At 41.2% G+C, this 16,573-nt stretch overlaps 1 protein-coding gene across 1 annotated transcript in view; it reads right to left on the bottom strand.

Moving 5' to 3' along the window:
* The window catches only part of rngtt (RNA guanylyltransferase and 5'-phosphatase), a 121,384-nt gene that overhangs the window by 22,187 nt on the left and 82,624 nt on the right, over nucleotides 1-16,573 (bottom strand). Inside the window, exon 13 of the mRNA XM_079639079.1 lies at nucleotides 8,416-8,516. Coding sequence (XP_079495205.1) covers nucleotides 8,416-8,516 — 101 coding nt within the window. The remainder of the gene's footprint in view (nucleotides 1-8,415; nucleotides 8,517-16,573) is intronic.

Below are 16,573 nucleotides of genomic sequence, written 5' to 3'. Positions count from 1 at the left end.
AGTTCAGTTCCAGTCCCAAAAGGAGATCCTTTGACTGGGAAACAGTGAACTTGTTCTCCCAATTGACTCTCAGACCTAAGTGCTCGAGGTGATCGAGTATTAGGGTCTTGTGGCGAATGAGTTCTGAAGGCGATTGAGCTAGAATCAGCCAATCGTCCAAATAATTCAGAATTCGAATGCCTCGGAGTCTCAGGGGTGCCAGCGCCGCGTCCATGCACACTGTAAATGTACAAGGTGCTAGAGACAGGCCGAATGGCAGGACTGTGTACTGATATGCCCGGCCCTCGAAGGCGAATCTCAAAAATCGCCTGTGACGTGACGCAATTTGTATGTGAAAATACGCGTCTTTCAGATCTATTGCCATAAACCAGTCTCCTCGGCGAATCTGCGCGAGGATTTTTCTGGTCGTGAGCATTCTGAACTTTCGCTTTGTTAGCGCTTTGTTCAGATGCCTCAGATCTAAAATGGGTCTGAGACCCCGTCTTTCTTCGGTACCAGGAAATATCTGCTGTACAAACCCCCTTGGCTCTGAGCTTGAGATAAAGGCTCTATGGCCCCTTAGCTCAATAGCTTCGCTATTCCGACTCGAAGTAGATGTGCTACTTCTGTTTTTACCGTGGTTTCGACTCTCTCCGTGTGACGGGGAGGGCGTCGATAAAACTGTAGCGAATAGCCTCTTTTATAGTCTCTAGCACCCATTCTGAGACCCCAGGAAGTCTTTCCCATGCATCTGCACGCGTGACTAGGTATTGAATGTAATCTGGGCCCTGGTCGCGAAATGGCGGCGACACGAGAGCAACCGTGTGCTGTAACATGGACGCCGTGGCGTCTGAGGCGGGGGGGCATGCTTAACACAGTGTGCATCCCGCGCGCGCTCGACTCTCTGAGTTGAGAGAGAGAGCGCGCGGGGCGAGCCCCGTAGGGCTCGTTATATTTGTGAATAAATGTGGGCGCGTGGTAGCGGGCACATTTATAACACTGGGAATACTGTGTTTGTGAACTGACTGACTGTTCGTTGGTTTCGTTTTTACAGAAAACGCGGAACGTGCAGTGTGTAGTGGTTGTGGGCACTGGACAGTGGGCACGCTCACTACATGTAAAGCACAATCGACATGAGTCGATTTTACGTGTGCAGACCCTGTGTTGTACGGGGCTGTGCTTGCATGGGTTGAAAAACCGGGCTCTGGTCGCGAAATGGCGGCGACACGAGAGCAGTCGTGTGCTGTAACATGGGCGCCATTGCAGCGTCTGATGCGGGGCCGCGCTTAATCGAGCGGGCAGCCCGCGCGCGCTCAGCTCTCTCAGCTGAGAGAGAGAGCGCGCGGTGCGAGCCCCGTACGGCTCGGCATGTTTGAGAATAAATGTGGGTGCGTGAACGTGGGTACATTTATAGCACTGGGGAGTACTGTCTATTAGAACTGACTGACCGTGCATCGGTTTCGTTTCATAGAAACCGTGTGACATGTAGCTTGTAGTGATTGTGGGCACTTGAAAGCGGGCACGCTCACTACATATAATGCACAAACGACATGAGTCGATTTTATGTGTGCAAGCCCTGTATTGTGTGGGGCTGTGCTTGTGTGTACGAATGGGCACTGGGTCGTGGGCATACAGTTACACACATTACATCATCGGCCGTGGCCGGGACACCGTGTAGCACAGAGAGTACTGTCTATCAGAACCGACTGACCGTGCATTCGTTTCGTTTTTACAGAAACCACGGGACATGCAGTGTGTAGTGATTGTGGGCACTGAAAAGCGGGCACGTTCACTAACTTACATGTGAAGCACAATCGACATGAGTCGATTTTATGTGTGCAAGCCCTGTATTGTGTAGGGCTGTGCTTGTGTGTACGAATGGGCACTGGGTCGTGGGCATTACGGATACACACATCACACCATCGGCCGGGACACCAGAAAATACATTCAGATTTACCTGGGGCGTCGTGAAAACGGCGTTTGTGTGCAGGCAAACGGGCATTGATGCCGATTTGGTGACTGCGAAATACACTGGCACGGGCGCGTATGTTGGAACTGTGCGAGCGAGACATTTTAGTGAAATCCGGCCGCAGCGGGATTTTAACACTGTAGCTTTCCTCGAAGCAGAAGTGCGCATCCTGGCTGAAAACGGGGCTTTCCGGGACTCTTCGTGATTTCTTCGTGAATTTCTTCGTGAATTCAGGAAGAAAAAGACGCGGGTCGTGAGGACGGTAACGTACGTTCCTCTGCAGAAAAGCAGCCATCCAGCCGGTAAGCGCATCGATGCTGGTCTTTCTCCGTCGACGCTCACGAGCGGCGGGGGAGGGGAGATCCTCGGAGCTCGCCCATCCCTCGCTACCCGAAGCGAGGAGAGAACAGCAGTCGTCCTCCACAGACGCGGCTTCACCTTCCTCGTCCATGACGGACGCGGCGGCACACAGCGGCCCTTGTCCGTCGGTCAGAGAGTCCAGCGAAGCGGGTGGAGAAGCTGGCGGCAGCAGCGGCGAGCACCTCGTGGTGGAGGGAGGTTCCGGGCTCCGCTGAGCACGGCGCTTTTCACGGCGCGGCACTACAGCGGGCGGAAAGATGCAGCTTCAGTAAATGAACCCCAGGCGAGTCCGCAGAGTCACCGTAGGCATCAAATCACAGTGATGGCAGCCGCCATCGACGAGAGCTGAAGCTGCGTGATCATCACCCAGGCAGGAAACACAAGCACGTGGTCCCCGTCGCTGAGCGGGGCTCTACACGAGCCACAGGAGGCGCGAGGCATCTTGAAAAGACGCTCGGCTCTTTTAGTGGTGGAAAAACTGTGTGACGCGACGGCGAACACACACACAAAACACACACACATAATGTAAAAGGATATTATTCCACGCCGGAGAAGCGCAGCAGGGAACGGTGGCTGAAGGCGGCGGCTTCAGATAAAGGGCTCGTCCTGCTGAGGTGCTTGTTCCAAACGGCTGTGGCGGCTCGAATCCGATCCAACGATGCGTGTAGCTTCGTGAATTTTAGAAAATCAGAGTGGAGGACAGCTATGCTTGTATTTATAGGCCTAGACCACGCCCGTTTCGGCGGGAGATGACGCGGAAGGGAGCGAAGCGCCCTCATTGGTCAGCGTCACTGGCCTCGCATAGGCTGTGCTTTTCTGGCGGAACAGCCAATGGGTGAGCGATATTGCTCCGCCTAAGGTTGTATGCTACAGAAAAGCGTTTTACAATAATTACAAAATTAAGGATTCATTTTTAGGCTTCAATCTCGAAAAAGAAATATCTTTCCCGAAAGCGTCTTTCGACGCAGTACGAGAGAACTCTACGTAAGAGAACTTGCAGTTTGCATTTAGATTCTGGATTTAGTGTCCTATCCGCAGACAGCATTTATCACCTGTAAGATTATAAATAAACCTTTTCTTTATAACTGCAAACCTTAATGTAAAATTCTGTTACACAGTCGAGAAATTACCATCAATAAGCTTCAATACATTAAACAAAATTAAGCTTCCTTAAAACAGGCTTCTACGGGCAAGAAAAAACGTATCATAAAATATTTTATTTTGCTGTGGATTATGGTGTTATTGTTTTGGGAGAGACAAGGGAGGCATGAGAGAAATTGGAAGTGGGGATTTTGAACCATGAAATGATGCCATGAAAATGTATCATGGTTGACGGAAATTAATATTGTTTCTCTAACATTCTGGAAATCGTTTTGTTGTTCATGGTTTTCGTTCCTTGAACTGTTCCGAATTTACCTGCAGCAATGTCTTAGTAATATGCCATAATAATATCTTAATTATGGACAGTTGGTGATGACAAGCCTGGTTTCTAAAACATGTCCTGGTGATCTGTCCCATTCCACTGCACTGCTTAGCAAGAACACAGCTAGCGTACTGTACCTTCCTCAGGGCAGGAACACAAGGATTATCCAATTCCAAAACACATTACAATATATGAATGAACATCATGAAAACAAGTTCTAGTCAAGATTAAAAAATATATATTTTACATGTCCCCACCACTGCATTGCATCCAGATCTCTTTCTTTGAGTTTGCTTGTAACACTCATTGTTGATGATTATAAGATTCCCATTGCTGCAATAAAAATGTTGTGCCCCTATTATGTTTTTTTCGAATATTACCTTTCATGAAGTGTGTAATAGAGCTGTTTGTGAATGTAAACGGTCTGCAAAGTCGTAAACCCGAAAGTGCACAATAAATAAAGTGATTGTCTACCAAAAGAAAGAATAGACTTTGAGTCGTCAGGAACTTCAGTCTCATTTCCGTGACCTGCATACGTAACGACATATGCTTACAACGTCTGCTTTGACCCTCAAACACCGCAGCTGGTTCATGTTGTGTTCATGTCGAGAAGACACTGTTATCTGCTCTGAAAAAGCAAATTCTCTTTGTAAACACTTCCAAAGGATGAGGATGTGAAGAGTCTGCGATACAACAGCAGGATAACCTTCTCAAATCTCAGTGAGGATCTAAATGAGATTTACAAAATGCTTATCCATTAAAGATGGGAAAGTTCCCACTTATTTTGGACCAACTTGCTCCTTAAAATCAAAACCTGTAAGTATGTTTAATTATTGATGTATATATTTTCTACCGGGTGTTCAAAATACTAGTTTTGTGTTTTATATTATGTACGTTTCCGGCTAACTGGCTAACTCACATTATTACTGTGAGTAATATTATTACTGTAATGGGGATCTTATCAGTCTGTTTAAGCAGAGGGATAGGGCGTGGAATAAACACAAATATACAAAACTTCCTAGTGATTGGGAGGAATACAAACGGCTCCGAAACACGTGCTCCGCCCAAACAAGAAATGCTTAAGCCAATAACTACAGAAATAGTTTGTCAAATGACTTCAGTAATCTTAAACAATTTTGGAAAAAAATGAATACCTTACTTGGTAAGTCTAACAGTACCACAAGTAACATGACAATCAAGAAATAGTTAATGATCCAGCAGTGATCTCCAACGCATTTAGTTTACATTTCTCCCAAACACCGCAGGTACAGTCATCACTCTGTCACCCCGAGCCGACTGTTAATTCTCAGCCCTACGATAGTTCTTTCACATTCCGACAGGCTAGCTCAGCTGATGTCCAGCTGGCCATTAGTAAGCTATCCTCTATCAGTGGACCTGGCGCTGACGGCATTGAGGGTAAGTTTATCAAACTTTCTTCACATGTCCTATCCTCTCCATTGGCTGAGCTCTTTAATCTGTCATTTCTAACCCATGACGTGCCTCTGGCATGGAAGTGTACCAAAGTCATTCCATTGTATAAAGGAGGGGACACCCAAAACATGAACAATTACAGACCTATCTCAATAATTAATAGTATTGTGAAAATATTTGAGAAAATTATCTTCGATCAATTATCTAACTATCTCTCTCATAACAATTTACTATCTAAATGCCAGTCAGGTTTTAGGAAACACTTCTCAACTACCACTGCTCTTTTGAAATTTACGATATTTTTTATAGTTTTGACAACAATATGTGTACTAGTGCCATCTTCTTAGATCTTACAAACGCATTTGATTTAGTTGATCATTATCTGCTCCTACATAAATTATATTAAATTGGCCTTTCCCGTTCATCTCTTCTGTGGTTTAACTCATATTTCCATCACCGCCGCCAGTGTGTGTCCTTCAGGGGCAGTCAGTAGAATTTTATAGGTGTAGATAAAGGCATACCCCAGGGTTCTTCGCTTGGGCCTTTGTTATTTTCCATTTTTATTAATGACTTGCCACGCTGCTGTTCAGGATGTGACATTCATCTTTATGCAGATGATACAATTATATATTGCTCCAAACCAAATATTCCCGACATCAATTATTCTTTACAACATGACTTTGATTCTGTACAGCAGTGGCTGTCATTTAACAAACTCCTGCTGAATAAACCAAAATCTTACTGTATGCTTTGCCAGAAGAAAGATCTTAATCTGCATTTTCTGGATTCTTCTCCTCTAGAGCCAACCGAAAAATGTAAATATCTCGGTGTTTGGCTAGAAACTGATCTTTCATTCAAAGCTCATGTACACACGCTTAACAACAACCTTAGCTTTCGTCTTAAAACATTATATCAATCGATAGACTGCTTTAACTTTCAGGTTAGGAGAAGAATAGTCTCTCAGTTGTTGTTACCTATTCTGGATTATGCAGATATTATATATGCTAACACTACTGCCACTTGTCTTCATTCTCTTGATGTGGTATACAACAGCCTGTGCCGATTGGTCCTTCGCTGCCCCTATAGGACACATCATTGTGTGATGTATGAACAGCTGACCTGGCTTGCACCCTCAGCCAGAAGACAATATCATTGGCTTCAGCTCATTTTTAAATGTATTTACTTTCAATATCCATATTATTTATCACAATATTGCCTTACAGTTCACAATATAGCCATCGTCAAAACGAACAGATCTTCCTTACTGTCCCTAGAGTTAAGAGAGAAATTGGGAAATATGCTTTCTGTGTTGGATCCCCTCGTACCTGTAACAGCCTTTCTGCATCCATTCGCTCGCTTACGTCTTTTTCTCTGTTCCGAACTGCTTTGTTAACACATCTTCAGAATACTTGTCTATGTTTCTAGCATTTCAGATTAAGCATCGCTATGTGTCATGTTATGTATGTGTGTATATATGAATGTGTTTGTTAACTTTGTCAGTTATATGGGATTATTGTGTTATATGCAATATGTTACTCCAGTTGTTCTCAAACATCTCACACCAAATACCCCTCTTTAAAACGCTTGACTTCCAAAGCACCTTCATGCTGAGTCCTAGATTAAAAAGATTTTACTTAAAAGGGGTTTAAAATAAAATGTGTTTAGTGGTATACATACCACAGTTTGGGAACCACTGTGGCTTAGTTTGCACATCGCACTCTATCTGTGATGGGTGGGGATAGAGAGAGCTTGTGTGTGTGTGCGTGCATGTCCATGTGTGTTTTTTTTTTTTTTTTGTATCTACTCTGTTGTTCTGCTGTTCTATGTTGGTTGGAGATGATCACGAGGACCCCCATGAAAACGAGATGTTTCGTCTCATGGGGTTGATCCTCTAATAAATGTTCATAAATAAATAAAATAAATAAATTACTGTCTTACTGAAATACTTTCTGCTAATCAGCTGTGGGCCACTATTACCTAAAACTGTCTATAAATGCAGATTGTCTGTCGTTCTTACTACTCTGACCAATCAGAGCAGAGTAGACCAATCATAACAGACTGGATCATCTGACCAATCAGAGTAGACCAATCACAACAGACTGGATCATCTGACCAATCAGAGTAGACCAATCAGAGCAGAGTAGACCAATCAGAACAGACTGGGTCACCTGACCAATCACAACACACGGGATCATCTGACCAATCAGAGCAGAGTAGACCGATCACAACAGACTGGGTCATCTGACCAATCAGAGCAGAGTAGACCAATCACAACAAACTGGTTCATCTGACCAATCAGAGGAGAGTAGACCGATCACAACAGACTGGATAATCTGACCAATCAGAGGAGAGTAGACCGATCACAACAGACTGGATCATCTGACCAATCAGAGGAGAGTAGACCGATCACAACAGACTGGATCATCTGACCAATCAGAGTAGAGTAGACCAATCACAACAGACTGGGCCATCTGACCAATCAGAGCAGAGTAGACCAATCACAACAGACTGGGCCATCTGACCAATCAGAGCAGAGTAGACCAATCACAACATACTGGATCATCTGAACCTTTAAAATGGTATAATAGGGGAACTTTAAAATCAGCATAAATTAAAGGTTGTAAATCAAAATATAAATATCTTGTTATTTTAAACTTACAGTGTTGTGCATTTGTGGGAAATAAAAAACATGCTCAATTGTCCTTATAAAAAAACATTTTTGGAGAGAAATATAAGCTGGACAAGTTCTTCACAGGATTTACACATGAGGAAACAAAAACAGTGGCTTTGTTTGTGCAGAAGGGTCAGCGCTCTCCCTCTGCATCGCCTGCATTTAAAGATAAGCTCATTTGAGGACGGTAATGCCTGGAGTCTGGACAGATGGACCAAGAGAGGCGTAAAAGAGGAACGCTAGAGAACTCACAGTTTATGAGAGATATGTCAAGCCGCACATAATCAAAGTCACCAGTCTGTTCAGGAACGGTCCTCGCAAATCACATTTTGGTGCATATTATGTTCCGAAAAGTGGCGACTCGAAAAGTTGCTAATGCTGCAACCGCCTGCGTGTGACTTTCATAATCGCTCTACACATCAGAGACAAAGACGGCACACATGAGAAATCCTCCAGAAATACACGCGTGGCCTGGATGTCTCTGTCTCCGTGTGAGTTGTGGGAAGTTTGTACGGATGTGTTGTGATGTTTGGCATTGATTGGCGCGTAGTGAATGCAGTTGCCATGGCGACGGTGACTCACCCCTCTCCGCCGACTTTGGTGATCTTGAGTCTGAAATCGACAGAGTTGTGGCTGGGCGGCTTCCACTTCAGGATGTCATCACATCGGCCCGGCTTATATTTCTACAGGGAAAACCACAAACACGGACCAGCTTACTTTATGTCATAAACCAAACAATGCAGAGGGGAAAAAATATCACTCCTTTATTACCTATAAAGAAAATTAATGTTACATATTATCAACAGCAGCGCATCACAAATTCCCTCCTGGAAAAACAGAACAGACATATATTGACTTCATAACCAACATTTTTATAGGGCGAAACGATCTCTGTTTCCAAACCGTGACTTGCCTATGTAGGCAACATGTTAACCCCATAAAGACTACTGTATCATATTTAATACATGCATCACTCGTCGCTTTACTGATTTTTATAAAGTAAACGTAAGAATTACTTTGATATTGTTAGTGATATTTCAATATGAACACTTACTGAACTGCAGAAACTTAGCATTTCTCAATTATACATACATAGGCTAATTAAAACAAAATGATGATCAAATGTGATTATAAAGTATGATCCATCGATTATGAGGAACGTTTATTTGTTCATCTCTCAGTCGTCATTGTATTGCAGTGCATTATGATTTAAATATCTTACTAAGACAAGTTATTGGCAGATATAGAGTGACAGCTGATATTTACATGTCTTTTCTCTCTCATAAAGATCTCACAGATTTACATGACACGCATCAGAATGTCATCTTTGCTCAGTTTTGGCCTCTGAATAAAAAGGTGTTTTGTCTCCTCTATCTCATACTATAAGAACCATAAAAGCCTGATGTATCAAACATGATGTGCAACAAAAAACACATATGCAAACTTGTCTACAGGTTCAATAAATTGTTCATTCCACTTGCATTGTTTCATTTTCTCACTGTTTCAGGCATTAAAGGGTTAAGGTGTGCTCAAAGGCTGGCAAATCTTCAACCTATGATTCGTTAGACATTTTCTTTTAGTTTCATTTGGTGTGAAAAGGTCATTAAACACACAAATCTACTGTAGGTAGCGGCACATGCATCTTTATAAGTACATTATGTAGAATGTAATGCATGTGAAAAACAGTTAGTGGGGGTTTTCACCCGGAAATGAAAATGATATTTTTTTCCCCCTCATGTCCTTCAAATCCTAACACAAATGAAGATATTTTTAATGAAAGCTTAGAGATTTAAGTCCCCCCATTGAAAGGATTTTTGGGTGAACTATCCCTTTAAGAGATATGACAAAAGTCCATTATGTTTAAGTTTTGTAACAGAGCCACATTGCTGACAGAGATATTTATGTTATGGTGAGAAATTTAGCCCAGTCTTCAATCATTTACACAGTTTTTTTTAGCATTTTCACTGCTCTGCTACAATATTTCTAGGCTTGAGTTATGGTGGGCTACACAAGTGTACAGATGGTTTGTGCATCTAGACCGATCAGTAAACATTTGACATGATGTAGATGAGATGTGACGGGGTTAATAGAGCTCTAATCGCAGTAAAGCAACAGTTCTGTCATGAGAAAGACTTGCTATCTGTACACTGTACATGAGAATCTGTAACCAACAGGTGAGCGTGGCATTATACAGCCACTGCACACAAATTCACACATATATGCTGTCTATCAGTATAAATGGCTCTGGTAACCATAATATTATTGCCTCAAAACACCAGCATTATATCTTGGGGCTTTAGATGACTTTATGTCTATGAATTAATTAAACTGAAGTGTTTTTGTGAACTGATGTCTCACTTATTTGAAAACAACAATTAACAATTTTATGAACAATCGACAAAATGTATGCTTTCCTTTTAAGAAAGAGGCCAAATAATAACTAATATGTAGTCATTGCTAGTGGTGGTTGAGGAGAGATTCCCTGATATGATTGTAAAGTGCTTTGGGTGTACAGTAGTTCATATCAAAAGCGCTATATAAATGCGCCATTCATTCATTCATCAAATTAACTTCTCAAAAAAACTCTTGAGCTGTAGGTTTGAATCAGTCGACTCTTTTTTCAGAAACGCTCTATAAAAAAAAAAACTGAATTCAGTCCAGTTATTATCTTTTTACTATACATGTAAAGCACTTTATATTTCAGTGTCTTAAGCTAATGTTTTGTCTTTCAGCTACTCAATAATCCTGTCAATTCTGTCTCTACAAACCCTTGAGATCAAACTGAAATAAATAGCTTTTTCATTCACAAAGACCAGGCATCAGGATGTGCTGGCTTTAATCCGGCCACCAGAACTCATTCGCATTCATGTTTACATTTACATTTAAATTACAGTCCTTCATTTAGCAGACGCTTCTATCCAAAGATACTTACAAGTGAGGTAAAGCTGCAACACAAGAATTAAACAAGTTTTCCAGTCACACTTTATATCAGGTGTCTTTAACTATTATGTACATTCATCAAAAATAAGTAGGCTACAATGTACGTATTGTGCTCATATTGTAAAACACTTGTGCTGCTATTGAGGTGGGACACGGGTAAGTCTAGGCACAGGTTTGGTGGTATGGGTTGGTTGAGGTGTAAGGGAAGGAGTTACACTTTATTTTAAGGTGTCATTGTTACAGAGTAATTATATATTTAAGTACCGTACTGAGAATTATTAAGTACCTACATCTTACTATAGTTAGTTACATGTAATTATGAATAATTTACTATTACTATGGTAAGTACATGTAAGATATGTATTAAGGACACTGTAAAATAAAGTGTTACCAGGAAGGGTCAATAGTGTAATTATAGATGCAATTACAGAAATTAATTACATGCAAGTTTTTTTTGTTTTTTTTATAAATGTAAGTACAATGTAAAACCATGTATGTGGAAGTATATTTGGCATGTGACTATGAGAGCATTCATTATACATTCATGTCAACGTTCTGGACGTGATGAATCAAATCTGGAGAAACCGGAGAGTGGGAAGACAAAAATGAGGCGTTGAAACAGATGCGTTGCCAGGAAACACGCTTTGAGCCAGCAGGACTGCTACATGTGAAAGGCTCGGCGTAAGATTGGGGATGAAAGTACAGTTGTTACGGGTCAGAGTATCTAAACCACCTTCTCACTTTCCCACTGCAATAATCAAAGCTGTTCCCCAGCGGCGACACTAATGATGAGGAGAGGAAACAAACACCAGTTCATGAGCCGTAAGAGCATCAGGAGAATAAAACCACATCGCCAACCAGTAACTTCATGTAATGACAGCAAGCATGCAGGCATTACATTTCTAATCAGCCAGAAAACAACTCTATAAAATGGATAATGCAGATTAATTCTGATAAATACAGAATTCCAGACACACACAACAAAAAATACAATTTAGCAACTTAAAGAGTGACTATGTTTTTTTTAAGAGCACAAGTTTTGTTAAAACAGCTGTAAAGCAGTTTATATCATCCTTTATTTTGTGTTATTTTAGGTAAAAAAATCCACAAAAATTGTGTTACCACTCATATTGTTTGTCTTGGGGATATACTAATATTTTAACGTTTACGGATTGGCCTCAATAACTTCTACTGTAAGTGTCTCATTGAGAATCAGAAATTCCTTTCTTTCTTTTTGTTTTGTAGAGGGACAAGCGGGATTTTTTTTTCTTTTGTGAATCAACATTATGTCACAAATGTCAATAGAGTTAACTTGTACTGATCCCAGAGCATACATTTAACCAGCTTTCTATTTCTTTGGCTCCAGGCCAGCACAGGGCACTACTGAATTACCTGACATTATAGCCTTGACTTAATTCAACTGTTGTCATTGTATGACAGTCAACCAATGTTTGACTACCATAGAAATGAATGAGAGATGTCGTAAACTGAATCCTACCTGTCGCAAAACTCGGTTTCTTCTCTTATTAAAAAAGCAATTTTTGTTGTAAATTCCAAAGACAGATTAATCGAAAATGACTGTTTAATGGCACGCATGTTGAAGATAGACTGTTGATTCATTAAATGATAAGCTATCATTCTATTATCATAAAATTATAATTATTCAGAGCTGAAGCCTCTCCTTAACTGACATACATTAAAAAAGCCTCTTGTCTCCACCCAAGTTCACCGTAGCATTACGCTTTTATTGCACGCCTTAAAGCGCTCTATCCATACCAGCATCATTTCCTGAAGTGACTAGGAGAACTGTAATTCAAGACAATATATTACCCCTTCTTATAAAATATAAAGTACTATGGCAATGATAATATCACAAAGAAACAAGTGTAATCGGTTATTATGAATCAGGAGTTGTAATTAAGGGTTAACAAACTGATGAATCATCAGTCACCAAAGGAGATTGAATGCAATGTTAAACACAATCATAAAGTAAACTTCTGATTTAATTAACAACAGTATATGGGGAAAAAAAAGCTTTACACTTATAGGTGCTGTATGTAACGTTTTGACTGTACTAAAGCACAAAAATGTCACAATATGTTTGCAGATATTTAGGAAACATTCTAAGTTCACCCACTTCGAATGATCTCGAATGCTTGGTCTTTTTTTAAACTCTATTTAAAGGGGCCACAAAGCAAAGAAGCATGTTGATCGTTATTTGTGCAGACTGACCACAAGTAGGGTATAAGTTAACCTCATGAAATCTTTTAAACGTGAAAGTAAGAAATTGGTTGATGGAAAGAACTTAATAGAGATGCACCGATTACAATTTTCTAGGCCGATTCCGATTTTTCATTGAGTTTGACCTGCCGATACCGATACATTTTTTTCTAAGCACTTTACAGCACACACAAATATTTATTTTCTAACTTTTCTTTAATAGAACATTTAGCATAGAACATAGTTTTTTTTTTTACAGATAATCGCTATAAAATAGAACTATATAAATTACTCCTGGTGTGGGAAATTCACACATTTTCTATAAACATTTTTGAGTCTTCATTTTCTTTTCTGACATAGCCTACTCCAGTACTTGTTAAAACACACTAGACATGCAAATTCTGTGCACTTTTTGTGTGAAATCAAATTTATTTTGTCCATCAAAAGTGTGCTTTCACTTTAATTGAGTGTGAGCAGTGCAGCAAAAATAGACAGTGCATTTGACCGGCATCAGTCTGACAGGCCGTTCATGGCCGATCACGTGAAAATCGGCCAATTCCGGTCACCAGTCGATTAATCGGTGCATCTATAGAACTTAACAATTATAGTGACATGTTTGCTAACTAAATAATCCAATTAAAAGCCATTTGTGTGGTGTGGCTTTTATGTTCATGGTTAAGTGCTAGTCTAATTTGCATTCACGCTGAAAAACAAGCATTCTAGCGCGAAAATGTTGCCTATAAATAGTGTTGCGCGCCTTATCAAATTCACATGATCAATCTCTCCTCTATTTTGCTTGGGAACTAATGTGGTCGTAACTAAAGTTTACAGGACTGCGCTCTCTGGACTCTCAAGAGGAGCACTTCTACTTGGTTGCTGCCGAACCGCTTCATAGCTCATTACCATAAAGCTGACCTGACTTTAACTCTCCTCGCCGCTCTCACCGTCCAAGACGCACCGCCCTCACCGGAGCTCGAGAGATTTAGAGTGTAAGACTCGTCGCCTTTCATTGGTTATTGCGCTCGTTCCTGTTGCGTGTTCTCAAACTGGCAACCCGCGTGAGTGTCGAGTCTAAGGAGGAGGGGGCGAGAGGAACAACACTCTCCAATATTTTGAATTTGGGCTGCAGTAACTATTTCAACCACTATAATAGTCAATCTTACATACTGCACCTTTAAGACCTGTTATGCATTATAAATACACTTTCCTCATGATCATTCTTCGTCATCGTAAGTGTCATGTACTTCCCCATCATCACTCCAGGAGAACTGTTTAGTGCAGAAAGCACATTTAAACTATAAAACTATACACATGGAATTTCAAGTTGCTAAGTACAAAATTACGACAATATGGCGAAATAGTGCCCATAAGTGACTTAAGTTACCTAATGAGCAGGCCTGCCTCTTGACACTGGGCAGTTCCCTCGCAACAGTCACCAAAACATGCAAACAGTTGGTCAGTTGTCCACCATGGCATGAACATCTAGCTCTTTAGTGCAAAAGAGCTCTCAAACTCAAATGCTGCCAAAACAGTAGGCCCATTTACAATGTAAAAACGGATCCGGCCGTTTCACTCGTAGGTTCCCCTGACCCCACTGTAGCCTACATGTATTTCACCAACACATTTTGCAGGTGATAGCCAATAAAAAAGAAAATAACAAGGAAAACCATTTACTCTCTCCTCAGTTAATGGCTGAAAGGGACAAACACAAACTGTTAAGGAGCAGGTTAAGGAACTACGGTAAGAGAGTTTAATTTAACAGAGACTTCCCAGTCCATCATTCTCACTAATGCCTTGACTGACAGCTGTCTGCCAGTTAGTCCGAGCTGAAACAGGCATATATGTAACATGCCCAGCCTGACCACAGGTGTTGCTGAAGCTATAATGCCTCTAAGACTTCACAGCGTGATATATTTTACTGAGACAAGCTTGACTGGCAGCACCAGAGCTGTTGTGCGTCAAATACATTGCGCTGTGACAGTCGTGAGAGAAGCCGACATGCTGTTGGTCTAACTGAAACAGATATACTAGATAGTTTGCAAAAGACCTGCTTGTCACGATTGAGTATAAACCCAGCTTTGTGACATCAGTTATGGAGGCGTCACATATTGTCTGTCAACTGCTGAGTACAGAAGTACAGGAATCGCCTTTGTGCTTTAGGGAAGATAGAGCTGACTGCACGTTTCTTTTAAACACCCCTGAAGCCAAAGATAATGTGTAGGTGAAAACGTCTTGCGTTTGAAATGTAAGCGAAGGAAACACTGGTGTTGAAGCTCAATGGGGAAGTGTAAATACGGGTCTTTAACTGAAAGACTGTGGATTATGCCAAACCAGCGTTTCAGTTCCACTATTCAGAGTACATCTGAGATTCAGAGTATGAGTAACAGTAGGTAATTTAACATCTTCACAAGGACATGACGTGATGAAACTGTGCTGGGGTCAGAGAACTTCTGAATGAAACCTGTTGTTTAAGTTGTGGGCCGCCTAGTCCTGCATGATTCAGAAAATGCTCCAACCCTGTCAACATGTGGCTTTGCCATAGTATCCTGCTATTGAACCCAAAGACTACAGAGCTGCATCCAACAGTTTTAGTAGTACATTTTGGTGAATGATGAAGCGACACGTTCGGACCAATGATGCCATTGTGTTTAACATGTTAAAGGTGCAATCTGTAAGAATGACAGCTGGTGGTCGAAATAGATACTGCAGTCCAAATTGAAAATATCAGAGATTGTTGTTCCCCCCTCTTCCTCAGACTCGACGCTTACGCGGGTTGCCAGTTTGAGGACACACAACAGGAACAAGCGCAATTGAAGATGAAAGCAGAGGAGACTTACAGTACACGCTATAAGTTGATGAGTTGATTTATTCGCCTTTTAATATGTTCTCGTTCATAGAGATTTTTAGATGGACACCAAGGCTTTTTAGGTTGGGTAGAATATGCAATCTCTGACCCAGTTTGTTTCCAAGGCTGCAATACGCTGTGTTTCCGCCAACTGGCAACCCGGTGTGTGAACACTACTGGGTGAACTGGAAGTGGGCGGAATCACACAGACCAAAACAAAAACAAACATTCTGACACGGAACGCACATTTCTAAGTAGAATAACTGGCTGTAGAAGAATTTTTCAGAGAAACGAGTATGTGAAGTCAGCATGTTTCCTAAATATCTGCAAACATACCATGGTAATTTTATGCTTTAGTGGAGTGAAAAAGTTACATACAGCACCTTTAAGCCGTCCGTGTGTCTGCATTCCACATTCAAACATCTCAGATCTTGCCTTGGTAGAGAGCGGGAGAAGGTGAATATAGTTTGCAATCACTTTCACAGACTTTACCTGCACTGTTCGGCAGAATCGGCTAAAGATGCAACTTTTTCGTACTGAATTGACCCGTTAATATTAACACTTACTATACTATTTCTATTCTATCTATTTAAAAAAGAAAAAAGAAAAAAAACTGCTATGTGTACTGTGCTGGACTAACTGGGACTTGTTCCAGCATTTGTATATTGTTGCCCTATTGTTGATTTGATTGCTTCGGTTGCTCTCCTCATTAGTAAGTTCCTTTGGATAATGATT

Source organism: Phoxinus phoxinus (genome assembly GCF_949152265.1).
Source record: "Phoxinus phoxinus genome assembly, chromosome: 16".
NCBI classification, from domain to species: Eukaryota; Metazoa; Chordata; class Actinopteri; order Cypriniformes; family Leuciscidae; genus Phoxinus; species Phoxinus phoxinus.
This window is presented reverse-complemented; position numbering and strand designations above follow the sequence as displayed.